At 49.0% G+C, this 18,765-nt stretch overlaps 1 protein-coding gene and 1 pseudogene across 4 annotated transcripts; one reads left to right on the top strand and one right to left on the bottom strand.

Annotated features, from left to right (window-relative positions):
• Positions 1 to 1,832: 1,832 nt before the first annotated feature.
• On the bottom strand, positions 1,833 to 7,634 carry LOC147004201 (uncharacterized; annotated as a pseudogene).
• Positions 6,741 to 17,868, top strand: Kdf1 (keratinocyte differentiation factor 1). 4 transcript variants are annotated; one of them, XM_085838873.1, is made up of 4 exons: positions 6,741 to 6,877; positions 14,558 to 15,827; positions 16,898 to 16,972; positions 17,367 to 17,868. In XM_085838873.1, exons 2-4 carry the CDS (start codon positions 14,792 to 14,794, stop codon positions 17,447 to 17,449), a joined length of 1,194 nt encoding a protein of 397 aa, XP_085694999.1. In that variant the 5' UTR covers positions 6,741 to 6,877; positions 14,558 to 14,791; the 3' UTR covers positions 17,450 to 17,868. The 4 variants fall into 4 exon arrangements, with proteins under 4 accessions (XP_085694999.1, XP_021016072.1, XP_085694998.1 ...); XM_021160413.2 differs by having other exon boundaries at positions 6,742 to 6,877; positions 14,760 to 15,827; XM_085838872.1 differs by having other exon boundaries at positions 6,860 to 6,936.
• The last annotated feature ends 897 nt before the right edge of the window (positions 17,869 to 18,765 follow it).

The raw sequence follows: 18,765 nt of genomic DNA, 5'->3' as shown, positions 1-18,765 counted from the left end.
GAACTCACTTTGTAGACCAGGCTGGCCTCAAAGTCTCAGAGATCCCCCTGCCTCAGCTTCCCTAGTGTTGAGATTACAGATGTATACCACCATCTCCAGTTTTTATTTTTCTTCTTTAGAACTCTCACCTTTGTTGTGGCCGGTCTGCTGCTGCTCTGTATTTCAAGTGCTAAATACTGGCCAGACCCCAAGATCTGGTTGCCCCCAGTGAGGGAGGAGATCCTCATGTATACCAAGTGATGCTATATAGCCTTGCTCCCCAAGTTACTTGGCCAATTAAAACATTGCATGTTTTGCCCACACATATGTATGTATTTGTTCCACATGTATGCATTGTGCCTGTGAAGGTTAAAATAAGGCACCAGGTTCCCTGGAATTGGAGTTATGAATATTTGTAAGCTGCCATGTGGGTGCTGGGAACTGAACCCCAACACTCTGCAAGAGCAGCCAGTGCTCTGAACCGCAGAACCATCGCTTCAGTCCCAACATTTAAAAAGTATATATAAAATAAAATACAACTCATGGAATGTTTATTTCTAGAATTTATTTTGGTTTTGTTTGTTTGTTTGTTTTGACTGTGTGTGTGTGTGTGTGTGTGTGTTTTATTTTCTGGGACATTTCTCATTATTTAACCCTGCCTGATCGGGAATGATGAAGACCAGACTGGGCTCAACCTGGCAGCAATCTGCCTGCTTCTGCCTCTTGGATATTCTGGGATTCAAGTGTAAGGCACTACACTGGTCTTTATTTCTGAAATTTCTCTGTAATGTCATAATTGGCCATAGGTAACTGAAACTGTAGAAAATTAAGCCGTGATCAAGGAACGGCTAGTGTGCCGCCACTCACTACTTTACAGATATTTCAGAGGCACGGAAAGGTTCTGTGGCCTAACCAAATTCACAAACCCAGTAAGTAATAGAGTTGTGCACAGTCCAAAGCCTCTGGCTTCCGAGTTCATCCTGTAAAAAAGTGCTATCTTAGCCGAAGCTGAGCCCCTCTTCTATGAAAAGTACATTAGTTCAAAGTCTATATTCACACAGCATGTGGATAGGTACACACCCAGAATTCCAACTCAGAGTCCGTGAGCCAACTCTGGGCCTTTCCACTGTTGTGTGCTGCCCCCTAGTGCTCCTATGGGAGAATACAGCAAGGCAGGCAGCCCTCAAGGGAAGGATGCAGTGAGGTTAACAGAACCTGATTATGGCGCCCATCTACAATCCCCTGAGCCCCAAAGTGGCTGTGTGTCAGTTTCAAAACAGCCATCCGTGTGTACAGTTGTAATGTGTGTGACTGCTTCAGGACCCTGAAACCCAACAGGTCCAACCTAAGTTAATTTAACATAGTTACACTCCCAAGCTCTCTGTCCATCCAGTTGCAGGAGTCAAAGATCTAGATGATCTAGATGATCTTTGACACACCTCTCTTCTCTCAGAAGACCACGGACCCAGAAGCCTGAAGTAGAGACCAGAGAAGGTGACTGGAAAAGTATAAATCAAACATAGCAGAGCAACAATGGCAAAAACAGAGGACTGATGTCAAAGCTATCGGGCATAAGGTCAGGAGGCACTGCTTACAAAGCCAGGGCCAGGCTGCGACATGGGACAGGAGTGACCCGGTGAGTAGAGGGTGTCCCCAGCATGCTCTGGGCTTGAAGAAAGAAGAAAAGCCATTTCAGTGCTGGAGTGTAGAACGCTTACCTAGCGTGTGCAAGGCCCCAAGTTTTAGCAATAACACCAGAAAAAAAATCTTTTAACTAAAACAGAAAAATGTTTTCTGTTAGGGATGTAGCTCGATTGATAGAGTGCTCACTGGCATGCATGAAGTCCTAGTTTCTATCCCAGCACAGGATAAACCAGGCAGGTCTTGGGGCTGGAGGAACCAGGGGTTCAATGTCATCTTCAGGCAATTAGAGAGTTTGAGGCTAGCCTGGGTAATATAAGATTCTGTCTCAAAAAAACAAAAAAAAAAAACAAAAAACCTTGTAAAACCCACTCAAGGAGAAGGGGTGTTAACCTGGATCCTTCACCCCAGAAACCTGTTCTCCTCTCTGTCTTCTTGGACTCTAGGCCAGTGAGCTACTCTGTTGTGCTTTCAGAATGCCATCTTTTGTTCTGTTTGCTTTAACGAGAAGTGAAAATTGAGCATATTCTTGGCTGGGCATTGTGGGGTGGGGTGCACACCTTTAATCACAGCACTCAGGACTGGCCTACAGAGCAAGTTTCAGGACAGACAGAGCTACACAGAGAAACCTTGTCTCAAAAAACAAAACAGGGGCTGAGATGGTTCAGCGGGTAAGAGCACTGAATGCTCTTCTGAAGGTACTGAGTTCAAATCCTAGCAACCACATGGTGGCTCACAACCATCCATAATGAGATCTGACGCCCTCTTCTGGTGCATCTGAAGTCAGCTACCGTCTACTCATGCATAAATAAATCTTTAAAAAACAAAACAAAAAATTGTATTTATTATTTTATTTTTGTTTGTTTATTCTCATTTTTTTGTTTTTTGGCACAGGGTCCCATTGCATAGCTCAGGCTGGATTCAAGCTCACCATGGAGCTAGAGATTCAAGTCTGCCCTCAGACTTGAAATCCCTGTCCCCAGCTTTCTGCATACCTGGCTTTTAAGTTATTTTGTCCTGTGTGTGTGTGTGTGTGTGTGTGTGTGTGTGTGTGTGTGTGTGGTGCATGTGTGTATGTGTGTGTGGTGTGCATGTGTATGTGTGGTGTGCATGTGTGTGTGTGTGTGGTGTGCATGTGTGCGTGTTTGTGTGTGTAGCGTGCATGATGAGATCTATAATCACCTAGGAAACAGGCCTGTGTGCACACAGAGGCCAGAAGAAGAGATGTGAACTAAAGCACTCAGGCTTGTGCAACAAGTGCTGTCACCCTGATCCATCACCCCGGCCCCTTAAAACACTTTGAAGTATCACTTTAACTGCAATAACTCCATTTACGGTACTATACAACCTCTTTTCAAAAATGTTTTCATCACTCAAACAAGAACTGTGTACCTAGGAAGCCATGGCTACCCACGATCTCCAGTCTAGCACTGAGCCCACTCCTTTTGCCTCTGTGGATTTAACTATTCGTAATATGTCACATATTCATTTTATTTTAGGCAGTACTGGGGATTGACGTTAGGGCCTGATGCACCAAGGACAGACACTCTACCACTAAGCTATATACACAGACAGTAATATTTCCTATTTGTGGAAACATACAGTCTTTTTCCTTTCTTATATGCCTTATTTCACTTAACATACATGTCGGCAAGGTTCGTCTATGGTGTAACATGGTGTAAAACCAAAAATGTTGTCCTTTTTATGGCTAAACAATATATATATATTGCTTATCCAGTCATCTCTCATTGAACTCTTGGGTTGTCTGGTAATGGTGAAAAATGTCACAAATGAACAATGAACACTTGCGATAGTTAATCTCAATTGTCAGTTCGATGAGATCTAGAATCGCCTAGGAGACTGTGAGAGACCAGCTAGAGGTCAGGTTAACTGACATGGGAAGACCTGTCGTCCACCATGGGCGACCCCATCCCCTGGCTGGGACCCTGGCCGTGCATTCATTGCTCTCTGCTTCTGGTGGCTATGACGTGACCACCTGTCTCAGGCTGCTTCCATAGCTTCACTACGATGGGCCAAACCCTAGAACTTTAAGCCAAAATAAACCCTTTCTCCCACAGGTTGCTTTCCTCAGTCCGCTGCTTTGTGTTGTTTACATCACAACAACAGGAAAACAAAACAAACACTCTGTGGGTGAAATGAGATCACACCCTGCTGGTCTGAGACAGGATCTCACTAAACAGCTGAGACCGACCATAAACCCATGATCCTCCTGCCTCGGCCTCCTGAGTATTGGGATTATAGGTATGTGCCCCCTACCCAGTTATCATTCTCATTTGAAAAAATATTGATTTACCTGGGTGTGGTGATGTCCACTTTGAATCCCAATACTTGGGAGGCAGAGGCAGGTAGGTCTCTGAGTGTTTGAGGATAGCCAGGATTACATAGCAAGACCCTGTCTCCGAACAACAGCAGTGACTGGAGAGCTAGCTGAACTAAGAGCATATACGGTTCTTCCAGAGGACCCGAGTTTGATTCCCAGCACCCACATCAGGCAGCTCACCGTTGCCTGTACCTCCAGCTCCAGGGGATTCTAACACATCTGGCTTCGGTGGGCACCTGCATTCACAAGAGACACAAAATTAAAAACAACTTAAAAGGTTTAAGCCACCACCACTAAAACTCATTCACCTATTGATTTATTCATTTAGAGGCTATGCCATGAAGCACTTGTGGCAATCCAAGGACAACTTCTACGGCTCTCTCCTTCAGTGATTGGAACTCAGGACATCAGGCTTGGCTGCAAGCACCATCACCCACTGAACCAGCTCATCCGCCCCATTGAGTCTTGGTTTTTTGTTTTATGAAATAGGCTGCACGAAATGAACTTGCTACTTTTTTATTTTTAGATCAAAGTAGCCCAAATAACAACAATGTTTATGATTCAGCCTAATATTGTGCCTAAACATAGCAATTCTGGTTGGTTTTTGGACTACATGAGAAGGACCCCTATCATATGAATTCATGGACTGGCCTTTTGTACTGTGTCCCACTAGCACAGTAAGCCATACTTCCGGCCTCTATTTGTTTCCTACGCTCTATAAAGATCACGGTGCTTGAATTTTCTGCACTTCTGTATCTCCTGTCAGTGGTGTTTGTATTTCCTTTTTGAGGCCATCATGAACAATGGTTCTTGTTTGTTTGTTTGTTTGGTTGGTTGGTTTGGCTTTTCAGTCTCCTATAGCCCAGGATGGCTTTGAACTCCTGATCTTCCTGCCTCCACCTTCCAAGTGCTGGGGTGACAGACGGTGGCAGCACACCTTGTTGAAGAGTTTCTTTTCTTTCTCTCTTTTTTTTCCTTTGGTTTTTGAGACAGGGTATCTCTGGGTAGCCATGGCTGTCCAGGAACTCATCCTGTAGACCAGACTGACCTCGAACTCACAGAGATCCATTTGCCTCTGCCTCCTGAGTGCCAGGATTAAAGGTGTGCACACCTGGCTGAACGGGTCTCTACCAGTTCCGTACACGGCACTGCAAGAGCGTCTCAAGAATGTGCCCTAGAACAGGCCTTGCTAGGCTTAGAGTACGCAGAAGTACCACTATACACCGGGGGCTCATTTTCTGAGTTCCAAAGGAGAATATGGTGTGCCCCTTGCCCATCCTTGCCCCAGAAGGAAGTGTGACAGACTGTGGGAAGTTCTGCCATTGGGCCTTTGCTGGGAACTTGCCACAGGGATCTCTCCCAAACCTGTTATTTCCATGTGTGACCTTCTTCATCCTCCCCAGTTGACAGAGGTACCTTTTTAAATTTTGTTTGTTTGTTTACTTATTTATTTATTTATTTATTTATTTATTGGTTTTTTGAGACAGGGTTTCTCTGTGTATCCCTGCCAATCCTGGAACTCACTCTGTAGACCAGGCTGGCCTGGAACTCACAGAGGTCCACCTTACTGCCTCCAAAGAGCTGGGATTAAAGGCATGTGCCACCACATCTGGCTAGTGAGGTCTATATCTACAGAGGGGACACTGGAAAATGGAAAGTGACTTGCTCCCATGTCAAACAGTTCAAAAAGAGCAAGAAAGACATCAGGGACTATGTTGGCTGTGGAGGTGCACGCCTGTGATCCCAGCACTCCATAGGTAAGAGGAGCAAGTCTTCAAGGGCAGCCTTGGCTACATAGGGAGCTAGAGGCCAGCCTGGAATACATGAGACTTTGTCTCAGAAAACCTGAACAATCTACGGCTGCACCCCTCGGAACATACCTGATCTAGGCTGATCTTGACTCGAAGCAGGACAGGATATGGCTGGTCTTCCCAGGATCTTGGATTGGAAGACCTAGGTAAGAGGAGCTGAAGAGAGAGTTCTGCCTTGGAGAGCACTGGCTGCTCTTCCAAGTTCCAAGGTCCCCAGTTCGAGTCTCAAGTGCTCACATAACAGCTCACAACCCTCTGTAACTCCAGTTCCAGGGCATCCCATACCCTCCTCTGCTCCCTTACCTGTGGGCACCAGGCACACAAGTGGTGCATGGATGTACATATAAAAACATTTAATGTAAAAAAAAGAGAAGGGCTGGTGAGATGGCTCAGTGGGTAAGAGCACCCGACTGCTCTTCCGAAGGTCCAGAGTTCAAATCCCAGCAACCACATGGTGGCTCACAACCATCCGCAACGAGATCTGGCGCCCTCTTCTGGAGTGTCTGAAGACAGCTACAGTGTACTTTGCATATAATAAATAAATAAATCTTAAAAAAAAAAAAAAGAGAGAAACCTAAATAAGTGACTATGTAGACAGACAGATAGACAAGAGATCATTACCTAGCTATTCAAACAGTGAAGAATATTTGCTAAGCAGTTGGTATGTGCCAGGGGCTGTACTAGGGAAACCAGACCAGACCTTACCCTCAAGGTCAGAGGCTAAAAGGAGGAGACAAAAGACAGGAAAGCAACAGTCTGCTGGGAACTCTAATAAAGAGCCCAGAGAACTGTTCCATATGACAGAGCTAGGGACTCAGGGGCCGGGCCGGCTTCCCAGGAAGCATGCATGCCCTTTGAGTAGGAGCTTTGAGGCCCGGTCGGCGCTCCATGGGCTCTCCGATACTTCCAGGACACTGGACTATAGAGCAGAGAGGGGACCTAAGCGCTGTTGCCCGATGGCCCCTCTCAGGGCCTCACTCTCCAGGCTGGGCCGGAGCTGGGCGGGGCCTCGGCCAGGTGCGCGGCGGCGCTCGGCGGAGGCAGGAAGTGTGTCCCCAGCGGCGCCCCGTGCCGCGCTCCCGCGAGACGCTTACCTGCGACCCAGGTGAGTGCCGAGGGGGGCGGGGGAAGGGCCGAGCGGAGGCGGCTCACCTGGCTGGGCAGGTAAGGCCGGCGCGGGTCCGCGGGGGCGCGGGGCGGTGCAGCCCCGGGTGGGTGACCCTGGAGGCCGCGCCTGGACGGCGGCGGGGCGCGGGCCCTGCTCCTCGGGCCCCGACGTCCACTTCCGGGGTGCGCGGGGCCCGGCCGGAGCGGCCCGAACGGGCGCGGGGCTGGGCTGGGCTGGGCTGGGCGGGCCGAGAGGCCTGGGGTGCTAGGACCCGGCACGGTGCGTGGAACAGCGTCGGGAGTCGCGGGCCACGGCGCTGGTGGCAAGCGAGGCGGTGCGCGCCCCGACGGCAACGCGAGCCCTGCCGCCTGGACGCGCGCGGCTCCTGCTTGCAGAGGAGACAGTGGCTGGGGCTGCGCCAGGGGGGTGCACCGTGCCCTGCGCCCGAGCTGAGCTGAGCTGAGCGCGGCTCGCTGACCTTAAGTTTGCTTGGACAGAGGCTGCTGCAGCCGGCTCGTCCTGGGGACACAGGGAGGAGGGCCCATGGAGAGCCTCCCGAGTCTGTCTGTCTGTCTGTCTCTGTGGTTTGCGGGGACTGTCGGAAAGGCGAAGGCAGTGAGAAATCAGAGAATCCTGGGGCCATCAGACCTTGAGGCATCCTTGCGATGCCTTCGAATGCTGCCAAGTGAGAGAATGCCAAGAGTGTGTCTTCCCAGGCTTTCGCTAAACACGGAGCTCCACCCCCAACCCCCATACCTCGGTAGAGGGTTAGAAGGACATTAATCTCTCCTCTTTTGAGAGATGAGGTTTTCCGTTTTTATTTTACGTCACATTGGTTTATTATTTACTTATATTTAAGTTAATTTAATATATATTTTGCTTTGCTTTTTGAGATAGGGTCTCATATGGCCCAGGCTAGGCCCAATATTCAGCCAAGGATGACTCTGAAGTCCTAATCATCTCATCCTGTCTTGTGCTGGGATTACAGACATGAGCCACCTCACTACTCTAAGATGAACCTATTTAAAGATGAGGAAGCTGGGTCCAAGACTCATGTCCCAGGCCAAAATTGAGGCAAAAATTGGTCCCACTAAATTAAGTGAGCAGTGTCACTGGATTGTCAGGAGGGATGGACCAGGGACAATCGTGGAAAAAGGAAGGTGTAGATGGATGGTTTGAAGGAACACTCATGAAAGACAACTATTCATACCACAAACAGAAAGGCTGACTGTTTGGTTGTTTAGGTTTCAGACAGGGTCTCTCTTGGGTAGCCCAGGCTGATTTTGAACTCAAGGAATCTGCCCGCCTCAGCCTTTCTAGTTCTGAAATTACCAGAGGGAGCCACCAAGAGCAGAGGACCTGGGGTGAAGAGCCTGGCTTGCCCCGCAGCAAATCTTGTTCCTTCCCAGCCTGCTGACTTGATCTCTTCTCTCTGTTCTCTGAGCTTCCGATTCCTGAACTGTGCAGTGACAGTAAATAATTCACGTGGCAGTTGTAAGGACTGAATAACGTGGAAGAGCTCTGGCTAGAGCCAGTTTCTAGCCCATTCACTGCCGTCTCCTCAGTGCTAAGCACAGTGCTGGCCCGTGGACAGTGTAATGAACAGTAGCAGTCCTAAACCTTTGGTGGTGGGGAGAGAAACACTGACCCATGATACTCCTACAGACCCACAAACGATCGGGGGCGGGGGGGGGCGAGGACGGATGGTAGGACTGTAGATGCAAGCCCTCCAGAGGTGCCCGCTCATGCTGGCCGCTTTAACTGGCCCTTTCCTCACAAGTCCACAGATGGGATGGGATAGTAGAGGAATCCTCTTGAGAACTTGGGCAAGGAGTGGGGGAGGGTCTGAGGACGGGCCAACTGGGTACAAAGAAAAGTGTGCTTGTGGGGGCCTGAGGCTACAGCTCTATCGATAGACACTTAGCGTACACTAGACCCCGAGTTAGCTCCCCAGCTATGCATAAACCAGCACTTGTGAAGGCAGGAGAATGAATCAGTGGGTCAGTCCCAGTCCCAGCTACATTGTGAGTTTGAGGCCAGCCAGGGATACATAAGAGCCTATCTTAAGAAACAAGTGTGACTTTGGACAACTTACTTAACTTCTGTGCTTCAGTAGAGTGGGATCATACCCAGAAGGCCTTGAGAATTAATAGATTTATTACAGGCAACATGGTTAAAGGAATGTAAGCTGTCTACAGTCACATGCACTCGAGGGGGCTCTCCTGAGGCGAGCTAGTCTGTTTTACCACTTTGTCCATTGAGTGTAGGGTGCACAGTAGGTCCTCAGTATTTGTTAAATGACAGAACGAATTCATGTCCAAACTTACATTTAATCAAATCAGAGCAAACAGTTATCTCCCTCTGGATTGTGAAGAACATTTTTTGTTGTAATGGGGTCTTGCTATATAGTATGTGTTCATCTCAAAGTCATGATCCTCCTGCCTCAGCCTTTGTGGTACTAGGATAACTGCTGTGTGCCACCACATTCAATTGTGAAGAACTTAAAGTCACTTCATACAATTTGTTTGTATACTTTTTTAAAAACAGAGCAGTAGGGTGAGAGGTATTCAGAGGGAGATTGCCTCCTTCCGTTTATACACTTCCAAAGATGGCATCCTCCTACACAGGCACACACTGCTCCCTGGGACTGCTGGTTCCTGCTCTAATCCGCCTAGAGTCTAAGTCCTTTGTCTCCCCCCCGCCCCCCCCCCGTGGTCTTCCCCTACCATAAAGTCACATGGAGTGTGTTTGTGCCATGATAGTACCTTCTAACACTGGCCCTATTCTAGGCCTAGAGGCAGGAAGCAGGAGATAGGCTTATCCTAATACAGTGGGTACAAGGCAGACCCAATCATCAAGAGATCTCAGCAGAGGGTACAGAGAGAGGGGCTCCCAGAGAAGACTAAAGCTTCGGGAAGGAGGATCGATCCCGTGTCGCCTTGTCTCTCCGTGAGCTGTCTAGGCACGTGCTGACTGGCTGGTTTAAACCGCTGAAGTTCACACTTCCAATGTGTGTCTCTCTACCCCTAAGAACTATAGTGTCTGATTCCTAAGCAGTGGCACCAGGCTATTTTGTTCCTCATAGAAATATATCTGGGGTTGGATAGACGGTTCAGCTAGCACACCTTTAGTTCTAGCACTCAGGAAGTAAAGTCGGGTAGATTTCCGAGTTCAAGGCCTGCCCAATCAGCTTAGCAAGTTCTACAACAGCTAGGGCTACATAGTGAGACTCTATCTCAAATACGCACATCTGTCTGTCTGTCTGTACACACAGCTGGGTGTAAATCCTAGCACTCGGGAGGCAGAGGCAGGTGGACCTGACACAGCCTGGTCTACAGAGTGAGTTCATTCCAGGACAGCCAGGGCTACACAGAGAAACCCTGTCTTGAAAAACCAAAATAAATATAAGATTAGATATACTACATATAAATATATGATGTTTTCTGTTTGCACTGGTTATCCCCATTTTTCCTCCTGATCCTTGGCTCTGTGCAGACCACACTGGATGACTAGTCTCTGAAAACCAGGCTGTCTGCCCTCTCCTCAAGGTCACATCCCAGTATGTTTGAGGCAAGAATACTTCACTACGTATCCTTCCTCTATTTGATGTCACTTCATCTCACTGTTGGTGACATTGCCTTTGATTATTTGCCTAATGCGGCACCTGGGAGATCTCTCTAGCCTTGTGGGGCTTAAATCTGTCACTGGCTGCAGCAAATAGCAGAGGTCAGGGCAGGAGTTCTGGTGGTATTTGCTGTTTGTGGAGGGTGGCACTGTTTTGCCCAAGGCAAACAATATATTGTTACTTTGTTGTTGTTTTTGAGCCTAGGTTTCTCTGTGTGACCCTGGCTGGCCAGGAACTCACTCTGTAGACTAGGCTGGCCTTGAGCTCAGAGATCCATCCACCTGCCTCTGCCTCCTGAGTGCTGAGATCAAAGATGTCCGCCACCACTGCCAGCCCTAGGCACACAATTTATAAGGACCAGAATGGGAGCTGGTGGCCACAGCTTTGTTCCTTTCATGTTACTTACTAGCCCCTTAGGACTCTGTGATTAGACCAGGTATCCTTTATCTAAGGATAAAGGGTCAGCATCTCAAAACACCAGCTAACGGGCTGCAGAGATGGCTCAGCAATTAAGAGCCTGGCTGCTCTTCCAGAACACCTGAGTTCCATTTCCAGCACCCACATAGTGGCTCAAAATACAGGCTAAGGACAGTTACTGCCCAGCCAAGGCTCCACTGTGGTTAAGGCTCTCCTGAGCATGGGACTGCATCATCCCTCAGGGTTCCTCAATAGCTCATCTGAGATCAGATGCTCCTTCAGGTCCCACATGCTTCAACCTGGGAGGTGTAGGTTGTTTTGAGATAGTATATAGTCCTGGACCCTCGACATAGACCGGGTTGTCCTCCAACTCACAGAGACCATTTGGCTTCCCCCCACACTGGCATTAGAATTGTGAGTCACCATGTTTGCTGCCTGGCCAGCTGGGTTTGGTTTGGTTTGGTTTTTTTGTTTGTTTGTTTGTTGTGATAAGATCTCATAAACTGGCCTGGCTAGCCTAGAACTAACTTTGTAGTGCAGGATGACCCAGAACTTAATCTCCCGAGTGCTAAGTTTTCAGTCAGGCCTAAAGCCTTGAAAGCTTTCCTAGAAAACGGAACCATCGCGTTCATTTATCGTTGCTTTTGCTTGCCTGACTCATGGTCAGGCTCAGTGTTCATCAGTGGGAAAAAGTCCTGGGTCCAGGATTCCTAGCAAACAAATCAAAAGAGGAATGAAGATTAACGTTACTGTTTTAAGGAAGGGTGTTTTCTTCTTTATTGCTTTTTATGTATTATGTGTGTATGTCTGCACTTGAAGGTACACACGTGTGGAAATCTGAGGACAAGTTTTGAGAGTTGGTTCTCACCTCCACCTCTCTGGAACAGGGTCTCTCGTTTCTGCTGCTGTGTTGTGTCGTGGTGTGTGCTCCAGGCTGGCTGGCCTGTGAGCCTTCAGGCGGTTCATTCTCCTTGCCTGCTCTCTCAGCGTAGGAATGCTGGGATCACAGGTGCTCATGACCACATCCGTCTCTGTGGGTTCTTTGGTGGGTCATGCTTTTACCCATTGAGCCATCTCTCTAGTCTATGAAGATTATTTTTGTGGCAAGGAACCCTAAGTGCTTGGTTTTCCCAGGCAAGGTCATAGACTCCTTTAATCCCAGTACTTGAGAAGGGAGTTAGGAGGGCCAGGAGTTTAAGAGTAGCTTGGGCTCCTTAGCAAATTTAAGCCAAACGGACTACATGAGACCCTCTTATCTTGACAAAGCACACCTTCTCTCTGCAAATAGAGAGAGAAACCTGCTTGCTGGTAAATGTTTCTAGGAGGGAAAATCTGAATAAGATGAGCGACGCATTCATTCCCATATCTGGGATGAAGGGAGGATCATGGTGATGGTCTTGGCCAGTCAGACAGAAAGGCATCTGTGAGCAGATGTCTTAGGAAGAAGATGGAGCAAGTCTCAGAAGCAAGGCCTCTGGAGAGCTTTCCTTGTTGGTTGGAAAATATACATTAAAATTACCATTTTAATATCTGCATGCCATTTTTTAGCAGACCATTCTGTGGCATTAAATACATCAATGCCAATTCCAGAGCGGTGATGGGACATGACACTGTCTCCAGCTGAAATTGTGTGTTCGATCAACCTAACTCCCATGGTCCTAAGCCTCAGCCCCAGCACCCCCCAAACCACCGTTCTCAGTCTGTTAAATTGTCAGCTGTGGATATTCCATATAAGCCAAACAGCAGAATATTTGTTCTTTCTGTGTAGCTTACTTCATTCAGAATGTCTTCAAAGTTCATCCATGATGTTTTGTTGTTGTTTTTGTGAGACAAGGTTTCACTGTGTAACCCTGGAACTCCCAAGATCTGCCTGCCTCTGCCTCGTGAGTACTGGGAATAAGGCGTGCCACCACTGCCCGGCTAAGTTAATCCAGGTTGAAACACAAGAGAACTTCGTGTTTTTAAAGGAAGGCTAAATGATATCCCATTATATGATATTCCATTTTTCTGAATCCACTTATTCACTGATGTACTTTTTAAGTTTTTAACCTTTTTTTTCTTTTCTTTTTGAAAGATTTATTTATTTCATGTATGTGAATACACTGTTGCTGTGTTCAGGGATTAAAGGCGTGCACCACTAATGCCTGGCTCCCAGCAGAGATTTTATTTACTTTTCTGTATACTAATGTATGTGTGCACATGCACTCCGTGCCCACAGAGACCGGAAGAGGGCACGGGATCCTCTAAGGCTGGAGATAAAGGTTATAAGCTGCTGCGTAGGAGCCAATGTCCTCTGGAAGAGCAGCCCCCAGATACACACCATGTTTTACAAATAATAAGGGCTGAAAAGATGGTAGCAGTCTGGTGGCGCACGCCTTTAATCCCAGCACTCGGGAGGCAGAGGCAGGTGGATTTCTGAGTTCGAGGCCAGCCTGGTCTATAAAGTGAATGCCAGGACAGCCAGGGCTATACAGGGAAACCCTGTCTCGAAAAACCAAAAAAAAAAAAAAAAAAAAGATGGCAGCAGTCACGATCACTGGTTGTTCTTCCAGAGGACCAAGATTCAATTCCCAGCACCCACAGGTGGCTCACAGCTGTCTGTAACGCCAGTTCCAGGAGCCCCTTTAACCCTCTTCTGACCTCCCTGGGCCCTAGGCATGTGTGTGGTACACATACATATGTAAGCAAAATGCTCATACACATAAAAAAAAATCTAAAATTTAAAAATATGTGTAATGTATATGTATGCAGAGTGGAGAGAAGTTCTGCGTGTGAGTGCTGTGTGAGCAGAAGATAAGAGGGTGTCGCGTCCCTGGAGCCAGAGTTACAGGAGCTTATGAGCCTGCCAGGCAGTGGTACACATTTTTTTTTAAAGATTTATTTATTATTATATGTAAGTACACTGTAGTTGTCTTCAGACATACCAGAAGAGGGAGTCAGATCTCATTACGGGTGGTTGTGAGCCACCACATGGTTGCTGGGATTTGAACTCAGGACCTTCAGAAGAGCAGTCAGTACTCTTAACCGCTGAGTCACCTCACCAGCCCTAACTTCTTTTTTTTTTTTTTTTAAGATTTACTTATTATTATATGTAACTACACTTGTAGCTGTTTTCAGGCATACCAGAATAGGGCATCAGATCTCAGCACGGATGGTTGTGAGCCACCATGTGGTTGCTGGGATTTGAACTCAGGACCTTCAGAAGAGCAGTGCTCTTAACCACTGAGCCATCTCTCCAGCCCCAGTGGTACACATTCTTAATTGCTGAGCCAGCCAGCCTGTTTTTTGTTTGTTTGTTGGTTGGTTTGTTTTTAAGACATGGTTTCTCTGTGCAGTCCTGCCTATCCTGGAACTCACTCTGTAGATCAGGCTGGCCTCGAACTCAGAAATCCACCTGCCTCTGCCTCCCAAGTGCTGGGATTAAGGGTGTGTGCCCCCACTGCCAGGCTGTTATTTTTGTTGTTGTTTTTTGTTTGCAGTGCTGGGGATGAACTTGGGGCCTCATTCATGCTATGTAGGCTATATTCCCAGCCCATATGCTTCAGTTTTGAAGAACTTCTGTTTCCCATAATACCAACATCATTTCACATCTTCACTGACACTTGTAATTTTCTATATTTTGTTTTCAATAATAGCCATTCATTGAGAAGTCCAGGAGATTTTAAAGCCTAAGTTAGACCACAAAGAGAACGTTCTCTTTGGGACAAGAAGAGCTCAACGTTTGCAAGGGTTTACAGGATGCTTCATCCATCCTCATCACAGGCTTCCCAGAAGTCTAAGGCTTCTCAGGTCAGCCCAGGAGCTTGTCCCTGACCTCCTCCTGGCTTCTCCCTGCAGGTGCCTGGCTGCAGCAAGCCATGCTCTGAGCCATGCCCAGGCCGGGACAGCCCCGCCCATCATCCGGGCCTCCACGCTTGGGGCCCTGGGAGAGGCCATCAGAGTTATGCCTGGAAACGAACGATGAGCGCTCCCAGCCCCCACCGGGCCGTCGCACCAGGAGGCCAGACCCTAAAGACCCTGGCCACCACGGGCCAGAGAGTATCACCTTCATTTCAGGCTCTGCAGAACCAGCCAACGAGCCCCCAACCTGCTGCCTCCTCTGGCGCCCCTGGGGTTGGGACTGGTGTAGGGCTGCCTTCTGCTTCCGCCGCTGCAGGGATTGCCTGCAGCGCTGTGGGGCTTGTGTGCGGGGCTGCAGCCCCTGCTTATCTGCAGGAGACCCCATTGAAGGGTCTGCCGAAGCCGCCTGGGCCAAGGAACACAATGGTGTGCCCCCCAGTCCGGACCGTGCACCCCCCAGCCGCCGGGATGGCCAGAGGCTCAAGACCAGCATGGGCAGCAGCTTCAGCTACCCTGATGTTAAGCTCAAGGGCATCCCTGTGTATCCCTACCGCCATGCCACCTCCCCAGTCCCTGACGTGGACTCCTGCTGCAAGGAGCCCCTGGCCGAGCCTCCTCCCACACGGCACAGCTTGCCTAGCACCTTCACCAACAGCCCCCGCGGCTCTGAGGAGTACTACTCCTTCCATGAATCGGACCTGGACCTGCCTGAGATGGGCAGTGGCTCCATGTCGAGCCGGGAGATCGACGTGCTTATTTTCAAGAAGCTGACAGAGCTGTTCAGTGTGCACCAGATTGACGAGCTGGCCAAGTGCACATCGGACACCGTGTTCCTGGAGAAGACCAGCAAGATCTCAGACCTGATCAGCAGCATCACGCAGGACTACCACCTGGATGAGCAAGACGCCGAGGGCCGCCTGGTGCGGGGCATCATCCGTATTAGTACCCGCAAAAGCCGCTCCCGCCCACAGACCTCCGAGGGGCGCTCAGCCCGCTCTACTGCCCCTGCTGCTGCCCCCGACAGTGGCCATGAGACCATGCTGGGCTCTGGCCTCAGCCAGGAGGGTAGGTGGGCCTGAGTAGGGAAGTTCTAGCTACAGGAGAAGGATTGGGCTTTGTGGGGCTTCCCCTTAGCCAGCTGGCACTTCTCTTAAACTCTCGGGTCTGTAAACTCCTTCTCTACCCTATGACTAACTGGCAGAGCAGCTCCCAGGTCTGGCCTTAATAAGGGCCCAAAGCACAAGAATTTGGCTAGTCACAAGGGTTCCTCAGAATTCCAGAGGCTGAGAAAAAAGGTCTCTCAAGAGTTCCAGGGCAGTATTAGGTAGAGACCTTGTCTTTAAGAAAAATACACACTGCTGGGCAGTGGTGGCACACGCCTTTAATCCCAGCACTTGGGAGGCAGACAGATTTCTGAGTTTGAGGCCAGCCTAGTCTACAGAGTGAGTTCCAGGATAGCTGGGGCTATACAGAGAAACCCTGTCTCAAAAAACAAAACAACAGAAAAGAGAGAGAGAGAGAGAGAGAGAGGGAGGGAGAAGAAAAGAAAAAAACACACTACCCACACACAAGAATTTGTACCACTGATCTGACCTAGTCAAACAGGCACCTGCCTGTACATATACACCCAGTCTTTTTTTTTTTTTTTTGGCTTTCGAGACAGGGTTTCTCTGTGTAGCCCTGGCTGTCCTGGGACTCACTCTGTAGACCAGGCTGTCCTCGAACTCAGAAACCTGCCTGTCTCTGCCTCCCAAGTGCTGGGATTAAAGGCGTGCGCCACCACCGCCCAGCTACACACCCATTCTTTTTTTTTTTTTTTTTTTTAAAGATTTATTTATTTATTACATGTAAGTACACTGTAGCTGTCTTCAGACACTCCAGAAGAGGGCACCAGATCTCATTGCGGATGGTTGTGAGCCACCATGTGGTTGCTGGGATTTGAACTCTGGACCTTCGGAAGAGCAGTTGGGTGCTCTTACCCACTGAGCCATCTCACCAGCCCCACACCCAATCTTAAACTTGCTTCTCTACTCTTTTGTACAGTAAGCACCCTTCTTGACTGAGCTGCAATAGGGACAGGGACTGAGCTGTATAAAAGAACACGCTAATGACCATTCTTTATATTTCCTCCCTAGAGCTGACAGTGCAGATCTCCCAGGAGACAACCGCAGATGCCATCGCCAGGAAGCTGAGGCCATATGGAGCCCCAGGTGTGGTCCTGACCTGACCAGAGGGTGGGAACTACACTGGGTGCCCTTCAGATGACCTTCCAGCTTCTTTTGGGGTGGGTGAGGATGGGATCAGAAGTGGAAAAAGGCCGAGCAACTGTGTACCCCCTGCAGCTGTGGAAGCTGGCTTGAATTGAGGTTCCTAGAATACAGCTAGAATTGATCTGGGGAGTAAGGTGGCCAGGGAGCCATCCAGCCTGCATCTACAAATGCTCCCTATATGATTTCTACTGCTGTCTCTAGGAGCAAGGTCCCTACCCTTTTACAGACAACACTGCAGTTGCCAGGCTGTTTTGGCTGACCAGGCTTCTCCCTGGCTATAGACCTGGGATGAGCTCCTTGCCCTCTCTGAGCTTCTGCTTCCTCCTCCAACCAGGGTACCCAGCCAGCCAAGACTCATCATTCCAGGGCACGGACACAGACTCTTCAGGGGCACCCCTGCTGCAGGTGTACTGCTAACCCCTACTGGCCCAGCAGTCACAGCCTCTCCTGGAAGAAGCATAGCCAGCGGAGGAGAGGAACCAGGACCTCTGTGTGGGGCCGACTCTGAGCCCAGAAGCAGTGACCTCTCTGGCTTCTGCTTTTGTTGAATCCCCTTAGACCACATACATTTCACAGGGCCATGGTGCCCACACCCCCTTCCAGCTGGCCTGACTGCTGGCTGGGCCTCTTCTGCGGCCTGAAAGCAAAGCCTTGGAAGTAGCTTCCCAGTTCCACTCCCATGACACCCTCAGCAATTATGGGGACTAAGTAGGTTGGGTTGGGGACAGCATGGCCTCTGTGATTCTGTGGGCAGTGCCCACTTGCTATATTGATAAGCAGTTCATATTGGTTCTTGGCTATTCTATACTGTTAACATGACCCTAGTTGCAAGCACATACACCTGCCTGGTCATCAGTTACATAGTCTACTCTGTGCCGTATGCCGAGTGCTGCTCTGCTTAGGACATAGGCACCCAATCTGGTTCAGCATTATGGAAGACAAGAGTGAGGTAGAAGCAAGAGAGACTAGCCTCAGAAGATAATGAATCATTTAGGGGCCTGGACTGCCCTGTTCCCCCACTCTTTCTGGCAGCCCCTCAGTATCACTGGTCAGTGACCCCTCTTACCTCCTGCTAGTGCTAGCACAGCACTGTGGTCTTCACCTCATCACACTGCTACTCGCAACCTGAGGGAGCCTCGTGTTTAAAGACGTCCCTGCAGCTAGCAGCTGGCACCAAAGCTAGGAGCGGGACTCCCTGAAGCAGAAGCTAGCCCAGTGACCACAGACTATCCAGGAAGTATTACTTCCCTTACAGCCCTTGTTTACTGTCTCCGTGCATCCTCTGGGACGTGGTAACTACCATTTAGCTAGTTTCCGAATGGATACTCTATAGGACCCAGGTAAAGCTACAGCAATCAAACTGGCCTCTTCTCTTGGGTGCTGCTGTATTATCCGGGTCTAGGCATGAACAAAATAACCAGGTGGGTGGGTATCCATAGTGCTGCCTAGCATGTGTGTGGGGTCCCAGCTTTGATCTCCAGCACTGCAAGAAGAAAAGGAGTGTATATATACACACACACACACACAAATATATATATATATATTGCACACACAATGTAAACTAAAACTTAATTCCCTTGTCATAGTCCTCCCTAAAGTCATAGGAGAAATTGAGATCCAGAGTCAAACACCTGCCCTAGCATGTGGTAGAATGCTACACAGCAGACTCAGGGCTAGAAGCCAAAATCCCAGCTCCCAGCAGCTGGAGCCACAGAGGATCTAGACGAGGGACA

This window comes from Mus caroli, unplaced genomic scaffold (assembly GCF_978045245.1).
Source record: "Mus caroli unplaced genomic scaffold, Mus_caroli_1 scaffold_6, whole genome shotgun sequence".
Lineage (NCBI taxonomy): Eukaryota > Metazoa > Chordata > Mammalia > Rodentia > Muridae > Mus > Mus caroli.
This window is presented reverse-complemented; position numbering and strand designations above follow the sequence as displayed.

Coding starts and splice junctions, on each gene's coding strand:
- Kdf1 (XM_085838873.1), top strand. CDS start 14,792: ATGCCCAGGCCGGGACAGCCCCGCCCATCATCCGGGCCTCCACGCTTG. Junction 15,828..16,897: donor CTCTGGCCTCAGCCAGGAGG/GTAGGTGGGCCT, acceptor TTTCCTCCCTAG/AGCTGACAGTGCAGATCTCC. Junction 16,973..17,366: donor GAGGCCATATGGAGCCCCAG/GTGTGGTCCTGA, acceptor TCCTCCAACCAG/GGTACCCAGCCAGCCAAGAC.